This window comes from Podarcis melisellensis, assembly GCF_964234715.1.
Source record: "Podarcis melisellensis genome assembly, chromosome: 13".
Lineage (NCBI taxonomy): Eukaryota > Metazoa > Chordata > Lepidosauria > Squamata > Lacertidae > Podarcis > Podarcis melisellensis.
Genome location: NC_138545.1, coordinates 35,861,021 through 35,879,798, shown reverse-complemented (window position 1 = coordinate 35,879,798; position 18,778 = coordinate 35,861,021). Strand labels below are relative to the sequence as shown.

The 18,778-nt window shown below is 45.9% G+C and overlaps 1 protein-coding gene across 3 annotated transcripts in view; it reads left to right on the top strand.

Moving 5' to 3' along the window:
* Positions 1 to 3,688: 3,688 nt before the first annotated feature.
* SAMD14 (sterile alpha motif domain containing 14) overlaps positions 3,689 to 18,778 on the top strand; it is a 29,066-nt gene continuing 13,976 nt past the window's right edge. Inside the window, exons 1-3 of one of the 3 annotated variants that reach the window (XR_014162187.1) lie at positions 3,689 to 4,359; positions 9,159 to 9,210; positions 18,239 to 18,396. Coding sequence is in view for 2 of the 3 variants with exons in the window: in XM_081884255.1 (XP_081740381.1) it covers positions 9,171 to 9,210; positions 18,239 to 18,396 (198 nt within the window). In the remaining variant the exon portion in view is untranslated. The remainder of the gene's footprint in view (positions 4,360 to 9,158; positions 9,211 to 18,238; positions 18,397 to 18,778) is intronic. The other 2 variants (XM_081884256.1, XM_081884255.1) reach the window with 2 other exon arrangements.

The window sequence follows — 18,778 nt, the reverse complement described above, 5'->3', positions numbered from 1 at the left end:
TTATATTTTAATATCTACTACATCAGGACTTTTAAATCCCATTTCAATTAGCTGTAGCCAGCAGAGATGACCCTGGTTTCACACATATCCTTACAAAATATTTCTTTGATCTAGTGGTGTTTTTCTAAATGCCCAGGCGAGCAGCTCTCTAGTGGATAATGGCTGATTAGATTAGCCAGAAGTCTCACCTATTTGGATATCCTGGAGAGTCCACATTTTAAAAGAAAATGTGTTTTTTTTGTAATTTATCCACCTTTGCATTTTAATTAAAAACTCTGCAAGAGGTGAACCTCAGAGATCTGTACCGGATTGGTCAGAAACTGAAACATGTCTCAAAGTGAAACAATGGACCTCTCAGATTGGCTGGACACCGTGGGAATCAGATTGTATCTTCCCTCTCTATCTGGGATTCTGCCTTTTTTTTGTTTAGAATATTTAACTGCATGTAACAAAATACTAGGTACACGGGTGGTGCTGTGGGTTAAACCACAGAGCCTAGGACTTGCCGATCAGAAGGTTGGCGGTTCGAATCCCCGCAACAGGGTGAGCTCCCCTTGCTCGGCCCCTGCTCCTGCCAACCTAGCAGTTCAAAAGCACATCAAGGTGCAAGTAGATAAATAGGTACCGCTCCGGCAGGAAGATAAACGGCATTTCTGTGCACTGCTCTGGTTCACCAGAGCTTAGTCCTGCTGGCCACATGACCCGGAAGCTGTACACCGGCTCCCTTGGCCAATAAAGCGAAATGAGCGCCACAACCCCAGAGTCGGCCACGACTGTACCTAATGGCCAGGGGTCCCTTTACCTTTTTAACAAAATACTTAAATGTAAATCAACAACATCAGCCCGCAAGACGGGTTTCCTTTTTATCCTCTTCTGCAAGCTGGTTGAGCGGTTTTCTTGGAGCTGTCCATTCAGCACCAGCTGTTCTCCCCATCACCAGCAAATTCTTACCTTAATTCTCATACCCAGTTTTTCATTCCCAAGAGCCAGCCGCTCCAGGAAGGTGCTGGAAGAACTTGAGTTCAAGTCTCAGTTTGGAGGAGGTGGGTATATCAGTTCCTTCATCTTAGGGAAGCAAGAATAATTATGGGGGATAATCTCTGCATGATCAGAGCCAGGAATTAATAGGCCAAATAATCAATCTGCTAAGGAGAGGTTGTCACATAACCTATTCATCTTGAGATAAGGATGCAAGTTATTTTTGACCTCTGAATTGTTTACCTTATATTCATAAGGCGCAATAGAGAGAGAAGTAGGTTAAATACAAGAGAGAATAGGGGTGTTTGAATAACTCCTGTGTCTTGTCGAGGAGAATTCCAAAACCCATGTGAGAAAGCATTTGGGTTTGCCAAAACATCGAGCTGGATGCTACAGAAAGCATGGGGAAAGTGGAAGAGGGAAGAGGGTGAGAAACACTCCAAAGCAACAAAATCATGTCTCTGAAATTAAAATATGCAATGACATTAGGTAAAGGTAAAGGGACCGCTGACCATTAGGTCCAGTCGTGACCGACTCTGGAGTTGCGGTGCTCATCTCGCTTTATTGGCCGAGAGAGCTGGCATACAGCTTCTGGGTCATGTGGCCAGTATGACTAAGCCGCTTCTGGCAAACCAGAGCAGCGCATGGAAACGCCGTTTACCTTCCTGCCAGAGTGGTTTCTATTTATCTACTTGCACTTTGACGTGCTTTTGAACTGCTAGGTTGGCAGGAGAAGGGACAGAGCAACGGGAGCTCACCCCGTTGCAGGGATTCAAACCGCCAACCTTCTGATCGGCAAATCCTAGGCTCTGTGGTTCAACCCACAGCGCAACCCACATCACTGTTAATTAAAATATACACCGAAACAAACCATTAAAAAGCACAAACATTAAAGCAGTGATGCAAAGAGGGTTACACTATAGAATCATAGAGCTGGAAAGGACCACAAGGGTCTTCTAGTCCAAACACCCCTGCAATGCAGGAAACATCTGCCCAACATGGGGCTCAAACCCATAACCTTAAGATTAAGGGTCTCATGCTCTACCAGCTGATTTATTCAGATATACCCTAGTGTCATCCAGAATTGCTACAGACTCATTGTGAGGTTGTGGGCAAGGCATTATCTCTCGGCCTCAGTTCCTCAGTCTGGAAAATGGGAATACGGTGGCCTATCTCACTGGACTAGGATGAAGAAAGACATAAGACCCCCAACAAGATCAGCCCATTAAGTCCAGCATCCTAGTTCTCACAGTGACCAACCACATGCCGGTGGGAAGCCCACAACAAGGGCAAGAGGACAATAATGTTCTCCTTCTGTTAAGCCACAGAAATGGGGATCCCACGGCATACGGCCTCTGAATCAAGAAGGTGCCTATAGCCATCGCGACCTGTAGTCATGGATGGACTCATCCTCCAGGAACTGGCCCAATCTGCTTTTAAAAAGCCATCTAAGCAAGTGGCCATCAAGTACAATCTGCAATTTGCAAAATGGAGGTGAAAACGCTAATGGGCCCTAATTGTAGTGATCCTCTAAACAGCCCCTCCAGATCTTTCCTGAGAGATTTCATCTGGGGGTGGAGTGGAGTAGAATTATGGGGACAGAAGGCGGCTACGAGCAGGATTAAACACATTCGCTGCCTGGGTGTAAATAACAGGTTAAATACCATCTATGAGCACCTTCCCTACAGAAAGTGTACAGCAGGAACACTAATTTGGAAATTAGGGAGGCTTAGGGCTGGTCCATCCACAATGTATCTCTATAGAACTTTAATAACTTAAGAACCGGCATCTGAATGGGTGAACTGGCCTCACAAGGGGATTCTGTTATTGGAGTGATTAATAGTCTATCTGTGATATTATATGTAGGAATAAGAGAAAAGTCAGACCAATCGCTTATCCAGTTTAGAACCTTGCTTAACAATGGCAAACTGGATGAAAGTTACTTATTTTCCTTTTGTTTAAAAGCATTTATATACTGCTTAATGTTTAAAACTAAGCGATGCACGAAACACAAGAGCAAAACAATGTTGTGGAAGCAAAAACACAACATGAAACTAGTAAAATGGTTGTGTCAAGGCATAAGAAACAGGAACCTGGGTACTTCAAACACATTAACGAAGCTCAAAAAAGTATATTTTTACGAGTGATCTGAAACAACTGGTGGCTGCTGTTTCACATAGCAGTGAAAAGGGCATCCCATAATCCAAGGGAAATAGTGTGAAATGCCAACTTTTGGGTCACTGCCCTATGATATTCTGTAAGGTGTGCTACACGAGTGCCTTTTGCCCAGATGATCATCAACTTGTTCAGACCCACAGTGGCGTAGCGTGGGTACCTTGGGTTAAGAACTTAATTCATTCTGGAGGTCCGTTCTTAACCTGAAACTGTTCTTAACCTGAGCTAATGGGGCCTCCAGCTGCTGCTGCGCCGCTGCAGCACGATTTCTGTTCTCATCCTGAAGCAAAGTTCTTAACCCAATGTACTATTTCTGGGTTAGCCGAGTCTGTAACCTGAAGCATCTGTAACCCAAGGTGCCACTGTACAGGGAAGTTAAAAAAAAAAGTTTAATGTTTTATTATGTTTTTACATGTGTTGGAAGGCGTCTAAAATGGCTTGCGCAACACAGTCAGATTGGTGGGGGTATAGATAGTAATGATGATGATGATGATGATGATGGAACAGGACGCTCCTCTTTTCATCGGAGAAACGTTGGAGGGCATGTCAGCGCAAAGACTCTGCAACCTTCCCCTGCGCTTTCGTCTCCTTGCACACCCCTTTCCCATCTCTTTCCCCTCCATCCCGCCCCTTTATTCCTTCCCCTTCCCTGCTGCCTCAGGAGGCAGGCGAGCCTCGCGTCGTCAGCTCGCATCCCGGGCTCCTGGGAATACACAGGAGCCGAGCCAAGCGAGAGCATCTGGGCGGGGATTTCAGGAAAAGCAGCGCAGTGAGCGCGCCTTGCTCCGGATGACTTCCAGCCAAGCTGCTGCTGCTGCTGCTTCCGGGTTCCAGTTACTCCCCGCCTCCTCCCCCTCCCCCTATCTCCCTGGGACCATCCCAATCCCAGTTTGGCGAATTCACAGGTCCCTTTGCAAAAAACCAAAGCCGAGGAGCCTCACAGAAAAAAATCCAGCACCGCAAAGTAGTTGCAACCTGTCTGTGTTTCTTCCCTCCTTCTCTCCTCCGGCTTTGCCTCCCGATGATGCTTTGATTTTATTTTTTGAGGCAAACATCGCAAGGACCAGAAGATAAAGCATCGGGAGAACGACCGGCGGGAGACTAACAGAGAAGGGAATGGCAGGCAAAGGAAAATGGCCCTGGCAGCCGGGCGTGGGGTTTGTAGGAGACCTTTAGGCGTTTGCTGAGGATGCCTCCGCGCGCCAGGTAAGCCACGCTCGCCCTTCCTTGGTGGGTTTTATCCATTTCAATTTCCCCACCCGGACTTTGAGAGAGTCCTTAACAGCGAAAGTGGGCGGGGGGGGGGGCTAAGAATTGGAAGCAGTGCTGTTTACAGGGGGGGGAATCACGAATGAGTGATAATGCAGGCCCTTGAATTCAGCGGCTCACTTTCTCTTGACGCTCATCTTTCCATCATTCCTCCTTCCTCCTTGCCTTGGATCTGGGCTGCTGCTGCTGCTGCATTGTCGCTCGCTGGAGATTTCCCATGACCATCAACATCACCATTCTTATCTCACTTGCCCTTTTGGCCCTGCGAAATATCTCTTCCCCCTTTTTCCTTCCTTTCTGCTCTCACTGGGAAAGGCTGCCAGGCTGCAGGATTTCCTGCACGCCGGATCAGAATGGGAAACACAAGGAAATTGGCCTTCCTTCGTTCCCGGCCTCTTATTATTGTGGTGGCCCAGGGACAGGGACATGTTTTCGTTTTCTTTTTTGCATATTTGGGAGTCGCCATGCATAGCCCTGCAGGTTTGGACATTCAAACCAGTATTTTATCATCATTTCTGCAGTATAGAGAATATTTGGAAATTCTCCTTTCATCGACCTCATTAGTATAATCCTAAAACTATGCCCATACCTGAGATGTGGACAGTATTTCGAATTGCCTTCCTGCTTTGTGTTTTTTCCCTTTCCTTCCTTTCTCTTTCCTGTTATTCTTTACGCTAGTCTATAGGCGGGCCTTTGACTGTGTGTCATGGTGTGTGCGTGATTTATTATTATTATTTACTGTGCAATTCTAAGCATGTTTGTTCAGAAACAAGCCTTGTTCTGTTTACTCCCTAGTAAGTGTGCTGAGGGTTCCACTGCCATTTATTCAAGCCCCTCCTGGCCTTCAACACTAGCCATTCCACTCTGTGTTTTTAAAATCCAATTTGTGGGTGGATTTCCTCTCCCCCTTTTCCTTCGTTCTGTTGCCTTTCTTCAACCCTGGAAGAGATTCTGAGCAGCTAATTGCGCCCCCACCCCGCATGTCACTGCGAATTCAGAGGGTTAGGAAGACATGGTGCATTGGCTACAATGTTTGGCTTAGGTGTAGGGAAAGCAGGTTTGGGTCCCCGCTGGGTGGCCTTTTCAATATCTCCCTCTTTCCCTCTCTTAGCTTAATCTATCATCCAGGGTGGTTGTGAGGCTGAACTGTTGCTGTGAGCTACGCGGAAGGGTGGAACAGATAAATGCAACACAAAAATAAGGCTCTTACTTTTGGATAGCACATTGCTTTTCCTTATTTGCAAGGAAAGGGTCGGGTCGTTTAATGCTGCTGTGCGCTGAGTTAGAAGAGGGCTGACAGCTCAGATCTAGGCCTTGGGTGTGATCCTGGCCCAGTTACCGTTTTTCACGTGTCTTGAGTGCTATTGCATGAATCAAGGACCTTCGGCCTATACATCAATTCCCCCTTCTTCTCATCCTCCATTCTCCATCTCTGCAGACCTACTCTTTTCTGAATCCCTTCTTCCCCCTCCTCTTTTGTTTTCATGCACACAGGCGTTTCCACAAGCTCTTCCATCCCTCTCTGCTTTTTCCTCCCCATTTCCCCCTCCTGAATCTCCCTCTGTCAAGCGCCTGGGAAGGAAGTGAATAATAATTAGAAGCTCTGCACCTCTAAAGGGAAAACTGACCCTGCAAATGTGCTAACGTGAGCTTTTGCCAGCACATCTGGAAGCAGCTGTGCCCCGTACAAGATGCCTCTTGGGACAAAAGGCAATTTCTGGGGGATACTGCATGTGCAGCTCTTTGCATATTTCCCATAAAAGGTCTCTTTCCACATGTTCCAACTACAGGCAATTTCAGCAGTGTTTCTCTTTGGAAACAACAGGCTGCTTCATTTGTTTTCTGGACTGGGACAGGTATGAAGTTCATATGCACCAAAAGAATAGGCATTTTGATAAAAACCTGCAGTGGTTATTTACTTGTTTATATCCTTCATGGCTTAGGGACGCAGGTGGCGCTGTGGGTTAAGCCACTGAGCCTAGGACTTGCCGATCAGAAGGTCAGCGGTTCGACTCCGCGCGACGGGGTGAGCTCCCATTGCTCGGTGCCAACCTAGCAGTTCGAAAGCATGTCAAAGTGCAAGTAGATAAGTAGGTACCGTCAGTGGCGTAGCGTGGGGGGGTGCAGGGGGGCCCAGCTGCACCGGGCACAACATCTGGGGGTTAGGGTTAGGGGGCGCAAATCCACGGGTTAGGGGGCACAAATCCACGGGTTAGGGGGCGCAAATTACTTGCCTTGCCCCGGGAGCTGACAACCCACGCTACGCCACTGGGTACTGTTCCGGCGGGAAGGTAAATGGCGTTTCCGTGCGCTGCTCTGGTTCGCCAGAAGCGGCTTAGTCATGCTGGCCACATGACCCGGAAGCTGTATGCCGGCTCCCTCATACAATAAAGGGAGATGAGCGCCGCAACCCCAGAGCCGGCCACGACTGGACCTAATGGTCAGGAGTCCCTTTACCTTTACCTATCCTTCATGGCTTAGAAAGAATACGTCAGATAAGCTAGCTTGGCCTTTATAATGTCAGGCAGTTCTAAAATACACCCCCTTTTTTGCAAAAGTGCATGATGGATGAGAACAAAAATGCAGCTTGGGACATGGGAGGTGTTGCGCATGCTACAACTTTTTGCTACCCAGGCCATCAGAAAACAGACAATGATATATTGTTCTGTGGTTGAAGGCCATAGTAGAGCATCTTGGTTTGCACACAGAAGGTCCCATGTTTAATCCCCAGCTTCTCCATGTAGGCCTGGGGGTGTCCTCTGCCTGAAACCTAAGATAGGCAATGCAAGAACCTTCTGAGCTAGGTTCTATGGTTCTATGTGTACTATGTGACTCAGTATAAAGCAGATTCCTGTGTAGTTAAACAAATCTTTTCTCTTACCTCACCCAAAGTTACTGGTAGGTCAAAGTTGCTGATAGACAGGCCTAAGCAATAGTTCACTGTGAGTTCAGATATAATAATAATAATAATAATAATAATAATAATAATAATAATAATAATTTATTTATACCCCACCCATATGGCTGGGTTTCCACAGCCACTCTGGGCAACTCCCAACAGAATATGAAAAACACAATAAAACATCAAACATTAAGAACTTACCTAAACAAGGCTCTCTTCGGATGTTTTCTAAAAGTCAGATAGTTGTTTATTTCCTTGACATCTGGCGGGAGGGTGTTCCACAGGGCGGGCACCACTACCGAGAAGACCCTCTGCCTGGTTCCCTGTAACCTCACTTCTCACAGTGAGGGAACCACCAGAAGGCCCTTGGAGCTGGACCTCAGTGTCCGGGCTGAACGACGGGGATGGAGATGCTCCTTCAGGTATACAGGGTTGAGGCCATTTAGGGCTTTAAAGGTCAGCAACAATACTTTGAATTGTGCTCGGAAATGTACTGGGAGCCAATGTAGGTCTTTCAGGACCAGTGTTATGTGGTCTTGCCAGCCACTCCCAGCCTCCAGTCTAGCTGCCGCATTCTGGATTAGTTGTCGTTTCCAGGTCACCTTCAAAGGTAGCCCCACGTAGAGCACATTGCAGTAGTCCAAGTCGGAGATAACCAGAGCATGCACCACTCTGACGAGACAGTCTGTGGGCAGGTAGGGTCTCAGCCTGTGTACTAGATGGAGCTGGTAGGCGGCTGCCCTGGACACAGAATTGTATTTTCACCATTTCTTTGGTTTCCCCCCGTCAGCCCTAGGAAATGGATGCAACTTTTGCGTCAAGGCAGACGGTGGGATTAGATGAGGAGGTTTGAATTATTTTCTCCCCTGCCCCAACCCAAGGCTGGTGGATACCAGAGATGTTGACTGGGCAGGCAGCCGGCTGTTCGCTATTGGTCAGGCTCTGTTGAGTGATGGCGTGTTGTGATGCAAGACTTGAACACACAGAGTATGTTCTCCAGGGACGGCAGCAGCAAAAGCAATCAAATCCATTAAGGTGCCTTATTCAGATCCATTTGGCCAATAAGTGTGAATCCCTGCTTCCCTCCCTTCCTGTCCCGCCCCAGCAGCTGAAAAGCAGAAGCAGCATGCAGGGGCAGAAGGCAGAATGTCTCACAAGGTACTACAGTGGTACCTTGGTTCTCAAACACCCTGGTACTCAAACAGCTTAGAACTGAATCACTGCAAACCCGGAAGTAACTGTTCCGGTTTGCGAACTTTTTTTTGGAAGCCGAACGTGCTCCCTTCTGACTGCCACACTTCTGTTTAGAGTGTTACACTGAGGTCTGTCTGTTTTTGCTATTTATTTTGTGTTTTTGAGGCTTTTTTTGTTTTGTTTTGGGGACCATGTGGGACTCAGTTCAGCTCCTGATTGATTGATTGTGTATGTGACTGCTGTACATCGTTTATTGGTTTCATTTTGTGGATCAATGGTCTCCTTAGAGAGTAAAATTCATGTGAAATTGCTATTTTAGGGGTTGTTTTTAAAAGTCTGGAATGGATTAATCCGTTTTGCATTACTTTCTACGGGAAAGCGCACCTTGGTTTTGGAATGCTTTGGTTTTGGAACGGATTTCTGGAATGGATTAAGCTTGAGAACCAAGGTACCACTGTATCACAGTTGAAGAAGACATTCCAGTTGGGAAGGGCATGGGAAAGGGTTGGATAGGAGGTGTGACTTATAGGGACTCCCATGTTCCAGACAGGGAGGTCTAGAGATTCCTCATGCCAGTTGTGAAGACTGACAACTGTTTCTCTTTCTCTCTCCCTCCCTCCATCTCTCTCTTCCTTCACAGATTTACTTCATTATGTCTTCCTCCAAACTCCAAGATGCGGATGAGGTTTTCGGTAAGCTCCTTATTCTTCCCCGGCCTCTCCCGATCCCTGCGCCACCCAGGGGCTGTGCCTAAAAAGAAGTATTTGTAAACCTCCTAGGACCCTCACCACAGGTGGCATGTTGGTGGGAGGGTGGAGGGTTTTTTTGGGGGGGGTCTTTTTATATTGCAAACTGCACTGTGACCTTCGGATGAAGGGCGGGATAGATGTTTAAACAATAACAACAAAAATAACGTGGCAAGGGAAACATTCTGCATGTGCTCAGAGACACCCTCACCTTAATAAGCCCCCCATAAAAAGGTAAAAGGACCCCTGACTGTTAGGTCCAGTCTCAGATGACTCTGGGGTTGTGGTGCTTATCTCGCTTTATTGGCTGAGGGAGCCAGCATACAGCTTCCGGGTCATGCCACTTCTGGCAAACCAGAGCAGCGCACGGAAATGCCATTTACCTTCCCACCGGAGTGGTACCTATTTATCTACTTGCACTTTGATGTGCTTTCAAACTGCTTGATTGGCAGGAGCAGGAAATGAGCAACGGGAGCTCACTCCGTCGCGGGGATTCAAACCACCGACCTTCTAATCGGCAAGCTATAGGCTCTGTGGTTTAACCCACAGCGCCACCCACGTCCCTTTCATAAGGCCCCCATAGAGATGGCAAATTGAAGACACACAATTCTCAGGAATTGTTCTATCATTGGTGGCACGTATTCTATTACGTTGTGGTTCAAAAGCCTGTGTGCAGTGACTCCTTGCAGGGACTGCAAACACACAGAGCACAATGTTCATCCAGGGCCCTAGATTTTAAATCGCAGGCCCTGCCCTGAGCGCAGTGTGAATTAACTCTAGACACAGCTACAAACCAAGCTATTGGGGGGTAAGGATGGAGAAAAACGACCCAAAACAAATGCCAACGCTCGGCCACACTCATTGTTGGATGAAGAATTTGATGCTGCTGGCATGGTGCCCATTGCTGCCTGCTGGGCATTTTCCATTTCTGTGCTTTTGAGCTTACAAACCTGGTGTCTGGGGGAGGAGGCAGAAAGGCAGGGCTTGTTTTGGGGATTGCCATCCTAGCTTCTCATCTGCTTCTTTAATCTGGGGGGGGGGGAATGTCACTTTCTGCACGTCCTAGCATGACCCAGAAGAATTTATTCCTTGTGAAATGCCCCCTTCTTCCATATCAAATACTCATATCCTGACCATTTGGCAGCCTAAGACACAGCTGGAACATAAATGGGGTTGCAAGCTCCTCCCATCACCTCTAACCATTGGCCATGCTGGCTGGAGCTGATGGGACTACGCTTGGGGGTCTGCATTTCCCCAGCTCTTGTTTATGAACTCAGGCAAGAGAAACTCCTTCTCATTACCTGCTACCTGATCCTTTTAAGTGGAGATGCTGTGAGATTGAAGTTGGGGCCTTCTGCAGTCAAAGCATGCGCTCTATGGCTTCGCCACCCCAAACACATGCTAGATATGAGTTGGGGGAAATAGCAGTGCCATATTATTTTAGTACATCTATACAGTGGTACCTCAGGTTACAGATGCTTCAGGTTACAGACTCCGCTAACCCAGAAATAGTACCTCGGGTTAAGAACTTTACCTCAGGATGAGAACAGAAATCACGCGGCGGCAGCGGGAGGCCCCATTAGCTAAAGTGGTACCTCAGGTTAAGAACAGTTTCAGGTTAAGAACTGACCTCCAGAATGAATTAAGTTCTTAACCTGAGGTACCACTGTATATATCTTAAGTTCCCCATCACCATTAGAAGCTCAAGGCAGCATGCCTGCTTCCCGCCAACCATTTTATTTTCACAACAACCCTGTGAGGTGGGTTATAGGCTGAGAGAAAATGGCTGGCTCAAGGTCACTCAGTGAGCTTCACAGTGAGGTGGAGATTTGAACCTGTGTCTTCCCAGTGCTCATCCTTCCCAGCACTTTAACCACTATACCACATTCCCACAAGCTTTAGATAGAAAGAGGAGTGGGACCTAAAAATGATCTCCCCCCCCCCCTTATTTTAAAGAAAACATTAAATGAATGTAGATAAATGAAACTTTAACCAAGTGGGAGGGGGATAAAAGGTAAAGGTCCAGTCATGACCGACCATGGGGCTGCAGCGCTCATCTCACTTTATTGGACCCCTGGACGGTTAAGTCAGTCAAAGGAGACTATGGGGTTGCGGCGCTCATCTCGCTTTCAGGTCGAGGGAGCCGGCGTTTGTCCACAGACAGCTTTCCGGGTCATGTGGCCAGCATGACTAAACTGCTTCTGGTGCAACGGAACGCTGATGGAAACCAGAACGCATGAAAATGCTGTTTACCTTCCTGCCACAGTGGTACCTATTTATCTATTTGCACTGGCATTCTTTCGAACTGCTAGGTTGGCAGGAGCTGGGACAGAGCAATGGGAGCTCTCCCCATTGCGCAGATTCGAACCACCGACCTTCTGATCGGCAAGTCCAAAAGGCTCAGTGGTTTAGACCACAGCGCCACCTGCACCACTACAATCAGCCTCGACGCAGCTGGGATATGGGGAGCAGGTGCCCTATGGCTGAGAGCATCCATGCAACCCGAGCCCTTTCTAAAACTACCATAAGCAGTATTGTGTTTTGTCTTGTATGTGCAAGCACATGTCCTCTGCCACCTCTCCAACTTTGCTTGCTGATGTTTCATGTCTCCCGATACCGTTGTTCCTCGTTTCCCACTCCCGGCATCCCTGTATAGTCAATTAAGCGGCGGCTGACTTTTTGCTCCCGGGAGACACCTCGCCGCACACATGGCTACACGCACAGCGACACACACACTCACACAAACAAGCAAGCCCCTTGCGCTTCCTGCCTCGAGATGCCTAGCGGATCTGATTAATTCATGAGGCTGTTCTGTATGCAGGGAAGTCGCTGTTGGGAGATGGCGCAAACATGCGTTGCAAACGGCAAGGGAGATAGGACTACCGTACCGTTGATTTGTGGGCATAATTGGAGCATTTGAGGGACCAGGCAAGCATGTTGTGGGTGTCTGTTTCTGTGAAAGAGAGAGGCATGTACGGATAAATGGTTTTGTTTTTTTTTTGTTTTTTTTTTTTTAATTCTCTGTTTATTAAATTTTTTACACAATCATACAATCATCTACAAACCGCAGCAGAACATACAATAGGGGATCAAAAAAGCAAAGAGGAAAGAAAAAAAAAAGAAGAACAGAAAAAAAATAAAAAAGATAAAAATAAAAATAAAAAAGAGAAAAAGCACAAGAAAAACAGAAAAAGAAAGAGGAAAGAAGAAAAACAAAACCAAAAAAGGATAATAAAACATCGTTCCGTACACTGTGACTTCCATCCTTCCCGGTTTGGGTTGTACAATCCTTATAGTTTACTCGCTGATTACATTATCATTACCAATGTTCAAACATTACAGGTTTTAAATTCCATCCACTGAGATTTTCAACATTCCATAAGTCACTTCAACATAGCCCAGAAATTTACTCCAGTCATTTTTTAATTTAGTATTATTTTGAGATCTAATTCTTTGTGTCAGCCTCGCTAGTTCTATATATTGGAATAGTTTCGTCTGCCATTCTTTAACTGTGGGGGTGTTAGATGTTTTCCAATTCTGCGCCAACGCGATCCTGGCCGCCGCCGTGGCGTATTGGAAGAAGTTTTCATCTTCTCTTTTAATCTCTTCTCCTACCATTCCTAAAAGAAACGCTTCCGGTATCTTAGGGAAGTTGTATTTTAAAATTTTCTTTAGTTCCTCATAAATTTGGTCCCAGAATCCTCTCACCACCTCACAGGTCCACCACATATGAAAGAAGTTCCCCACCTTGTTTTTACATCTCCAGCATGTGCTATCACCGGTTTTATACATCTTCCCCAGACTTGCCGGGGTGATGTACCATCGGTACATCATCTTCTCTAGATTTTCTCGGAGAGTAGCACATGCCGAGAACTTCATACCCTTTTTCCATAGTTTCTGCCATTTCTCCTGTTCCAAATTATGTCCCAGATCTCTGGCCCATTTAACCATGACCCCCTTAACTGCCTCATCTCTGGTTTCCCAGCTTAACAATTGTTTATACATTTTAGAGAGGAGTTTGCTATTAGATTCCAATATCTCTACCTGATATTTCGATTTTTTTTCACTTATCCCTGTTTTTTTATGCTCGAGCCACAACGCATTAATCTGATGATATTGAAGCCAGCTGTTTAGTTTTCCTTTTAACTCCTCATAGGGTCTGATTTTCCATCCACCCTCCAGTTTGACTAGGAGGTCCTCATACGTCCATCTCTCCCCCTCTTGGTTTGTTTTTTTGAGCGTTATAATATCTATTGGGGAGATCCACCAAGGCGTACCGCTTTCAATTACTTTTTTATTTCTGTTCCAGGCTTCTAGTAGAGGGCCTCTGATAATATGATTTGAGAAGCTTTTGTGGGCTTTACCTTTATCTTGCCATAAATAAGCGTGCCAGCCAAACCTGGCATCAAAGCCTTCAAGGTCCAGTAGGTCTGGGTTTTTTAAAGTCGCCCAGTCTTTTATCCAACAGAGGCAGGCAGCATCGTAATAGAGCCTTAAATCTGGGACTGCGAAGCCCCCCCTCTCTCTCGCATCCGTCAGCAGTTTGAATTTAATTCTGGCCCTTTTCCCCTGCCATATGAATTTCGTCAGAATTTTTTGCCAGGTCTTAAAACATGATGTTCCTCTTATTATAGGGATATTCTGGAATAAAAACAGTAGTTTTGGTAAAATACTCATTTTGATCGCAGCCATCCTTCCTGACCAAGACAGTTTTAGCCTATTCCAAATGTCCAGATCTCTCTTAATTTCTTGCCAGACCTTGGTGTAATTATCTTCTAATAAGTTTATATTCTTTGGCGATATCCATATTCCCAGGTACTTAACTTTTTTTACTACTTTAATGCCGATCATTTGCTCCAACTGGATCTTTGCCACTTCATCTAAATTCTTCACTAGAATTTTAGTTTTCCCCTTGTTTAATTTGAACCCCGCCAATTTGCCAAATTCTTCTAAGATCTTTACAGTATTACTAACGCTGTTCATTGGTTCCTCTAAAGTTAGCACCACGTCATCGGCATATGCCTTTAGCTTGTACTCTTTCTCTCCGACTTTTATCCCCTTTATTCTTGATGACTCCCTTATTTTATTTGCCAATATCTCTAGAACCATAATAAAGAGAAGGGGGGATAACGGGCAGCCTTGTCTTGTGCCTTTCGCTATTGTAAAAGGGCTGGAGAGGCTATCATTTATAATCAGCCTTGCCCTTTGCCCTGAGTATATTGCCTTTATCCCTTCTAAAAAGGGGCCCTCTATTCCTACTGTTTTTATACACCGTAACAAAAAGTTCCAAGAAACATTATCGAATGCTTTCTCTGCATCAATAAAAATTAATGCTGCCGGGATATCTATCTTCATATCCAGATATTCGATAATATTCACTAAGTGTCTGACGTTATCTTTTAACTGCCTATTCGGTAAAAAACCCACTTGGTCTTTATGGATGGCTCTCATTAAGTACTTCTTAAGCCTGCTCGCCATAATATCTGCAAAGATCTTATAATCATTGTTGAGCAGGGAAATTGGTCTATAGTTTCTTATATCCGTTTTCTCTGTTTCTGTTTTTGGTATTAACGTAATATGTGCCTCCCTCCATGAATCTGGAATCCTTCCTCCCTGGAGGATGTTGTTAATAACCTCGCTGAGCACTGGGGCTATATGATCTCCTAATATTTTATAATATTTAGCAGTTAATCCATCGGGGCCGGGTGCCTTCCCGTTTTTCATTCTCTTAATGGCTTCCCTCACCTCTTCTACTGTAATACTTTTATTTAGGTGTTTTTTCGGATAAATGGTTTTGTCTCAGAACTGAAATCTGCGCACGGCGGGGTCGAAGTTCGCGGTCAAGCTGACTGCAAATGTGGGGAGCTGTAATCTGACAGCTACGTTTGTTTGCTTTAAATGCCACTTCAGAAGGACATGATTGCAAAAGTGGCACAGAGGGAAGGTGCTTAACCTTTCTTCAGCCGCCATTTCCCCCTACTAAATCTCTCTCACACACACACCTATAGCGTTCCTCCCTGAAAGATGCTGAATGTATATTTGCAAGGGGGGCAGGGAGAAAGAGAGCAAAAAAGTGTTTGTGTTCAGCAGCAACAAAAGTAAAAATATGTGAGAGAAATATAGAGGTGTACATATGTTTCTATGTACAGCTCTCATGTACTTCTGTGTCTGAAGGGGGCGGGGAAATGAATGAAAAAGAAATATGACTCTTTGTGTGAGGCTTGGTCTGCAACTCCATACACACCAAGCTGGGAGTTTGCCCCATTGAACTCGACAGAACTTACTCCTGAGTAGACATAAGATGTCTGTATTAAGAGCGGGTAAATGTTTCTTTGGGAACGGAGTGTGTTTGTGTCACATCTGGTATTTGACTGCTTGATACTCATATTTGACAGTTGATTTGCACTAGATTCAGGGTGACCACATGTGCATCACCAGACAAAGAGGAAATAATAATAAAAATAAATAAATTCCCAAGAGAATTAATGATGATAATAATAATAATAATAATAATAATAATAATAATAATAATAATAATGCGATAAAACATCAGATAGTAAAAGCTTCCCTAAACAGGGCTGCCTTCAGATGTCTTCTAAAAGTCAGGTAGTTGTTTATTTCCTTAACATCTGATGGGAGGGCGTTCCACAGGGCCGGTGCCACCACCGAGAAAGCCCTCTGCCTGGTTCCCTGTAGCTTCACTCCTCACAGTGAGGGAACCGCCAGAAGGCCCTCAGCGCTGGACCTCCGTGTCTGGGCTGAGTGATGGGGGTGGCAACACTCCTTCAGGTATACTGGGCTGAGGCCGTTTAGGGCTTTAAAGGTCAGCACCAACACTTGAATTGTGCTTGGAAATGCACTGGGAGCCCATGTAGGTCTATCAGGACCTGTGTTATATGGTCTCATCGGCCACTCCCAATCACCAGTCTAGCTGCTGCATTCTGGATTAGATGTAGTTTCCTCCACCACTACCTTTCACATGAATGAAAGGTGGCATAGATTTGCATAAAATTTGCATATGTTGATTTATAGGAATAGAAGAAAATTTAGAAAGAATTATTATCATTTAAACTGAAATACAGTGCATTTTATTACTTTGTTGGGACATTTGTAATCCTTGGCACATTTGGCTCACAATAAAAAATAAATAAGAAGCAGAGGAGTCTAAAACACCGACTGTAAAAAAATGATAAGAAAACTTTTTGTAAAGAAACCCCACAAGACATTCTGTCAGCCCAGTGCTTCAGACCCCCCAAGACATTTTGCTGCTTGAGGCAGGACAGAAATGGTGCCCTTACCTAAGGTCTAGTTCTTTTGCCACTTGAGGCGGGAAAATCCTATAGGAAGAGGAGTAATAACAGCAGCAACTTGCTGCCCTTTCCATTCAGTTGCTGCCGTTTCTAAAACACACGCAGGGTGCCATTTTGAAAAGGGGTCCTGACAGCCAAGCTATGTTGCTTCAGCCGTGTTTCTTGTTCACACTGCCTTCTTTGTTCATGTGTAAAGTGAGGGGTGGATGGAGCAGTGTTTTTAAATCAAAATGGGAAGAGCTGAGATTTCCTCACTTCAACGGGATGGGGGCAGCCCTGCAGTAGGGGCAAGTTAAACAAGTCTCCACATGTATACCCTCCAACATTTCTCCGATAAAATACAGTGGTACCTCGGGTTACATATGCTTCAGGTTACACACTCTTCAGATTACACACTCCACTAACCCAGAAATAGTACCTCGGGTTAAGAACTTTGCTTCAGGATAAGAACAGAAATCGTGCTCCGGTGGCGCGGCGGCAGCAAGAGGCCCCATTAGCTAAAGTGGTGCTTCAGATTAAGAACAGATTCAGGTTAAGAACAGACCTCCGGAATGAATTAAGTACTTAACCCAAGGTACCACTGTAATAATAATAATAATAATAATAATAATAATAATAATAATAATAATAATACATTTTATTTATACCCCGCCCTCGCTGGCCAGAGCCAGGCTCAGAGCAGCTAACATCAATAAAATTACAATAAAAACATAATGGGGGGGGACCAATTTAAAAGACAGGTTAAAATGCGATTTAAAATGCAGCGTCATTTTAAAAGTAGCCCATAGATCAAAACCGTAAGGGGAGGGAAAGATAAGGGTCAGACTGACTCCAAACCAAAGGCCAGGTGGAACAGCTCTGTCTTGCAGGCCCTGCAGAAAGATGTCAAGTCCCACAGGGCCCTAGTCTCTTGTGGCAGAGCGTTCCACCAAGCCAATACTAAAAAGGCCCTGGCCCTAGTTGAGACCAATCTAACCAATAGGGACATCATATTCAATAATAATAATAATACCCTGCCCGTCTGATGGCTTGTCCCAGCCACTCTGGGCGGCTTCCAACATATATAAAAACAACAAAACATTAACATTTAAAAAAACTTCCCTACACAGGACTGCCATCAGGTGTCTTCTAAAGGTTGTATAGTTACTTATCTCCTTGGCTCAGGGGTCGCATAACTCCATAACCTCCAACATTTCTCCAATGAAAACTGGGATGGCTTCTGGAAATCCGGGACTGTCCCTGGAAAATAGGGACATTTCGAAGGTCTCCCAGGCCAATAGGTGTAATAGGACGCCCGCCCTATAGGTAGCCTCTTCTGTTCTGGGTGGTCATGTCTTTGAAAGGATACTACTGAATGACGACTGTGCTCTTCTCTTCTCTGAATGCTCTCTCTGTGTGTCTCCTTTCCTTCTTGCCCTCCATTCCACCACCCCTTTTCTGTGTCCCCCCCCCCCCCGCTCGGTGGGGCTTGAATTTCACTCGTTTGCCCCCTCCCCGCTTCCCTCCTTCCTTCTTTTACGTTGCATCTTGCCCTCTCCGCACTCCATCCTTCCTCCTGCGGCCGCCCCCCCGGCCGCTTCTACGCTGACCTCTTCCTCTCACGCTCGCTTTTCCTCGCCTGCCACCGCTCTGCCCCCCTTCCCGTTTCTCTCTTTCACCCCCAGATTTTAATGATGTGATTCCAGAGACCCAGAGGCTGGACAGCAGCTTGCAGAAGGCCCGAGCCCAGCTCTCCGCCAAAGGCAGGCGGCAGCGCCCCTCCAGGTCCCGGTTGAGAGACAGTGTCAGCTCCACAGAAGGGGATGATATCCTGGAGAAGAAGGTCAGTGTTAAGTTGTGGGTGAACATATCAGACGACACAGCGATTCTTCAAACAGCTCTGGTTTATTCACAGGCTGGAACAGAACAGAACTGAAGGGTTCAGCCAGCCTGCTTATATAGAGCTCCACTACAACGCAACTGTAACCACTTTCTGTAACTAGCCAATCACTGAACGTCACTTTCAATCCCTTGTTTGCATATGTGGACCTGAGTGAAAACTATCTACTGTATCCACCTGCTGGCCCAGGGTGAGAACTTCAGAACATAACAGTCAGTGCCCGGCCGATGCCCCGCCAAATATCTCGCTTTCAGGCCGTCCAACATCCCACAGATGAAAACAGGGATATTTCTCACTCCCTCCACCAACAGACCAAGGTGGATAA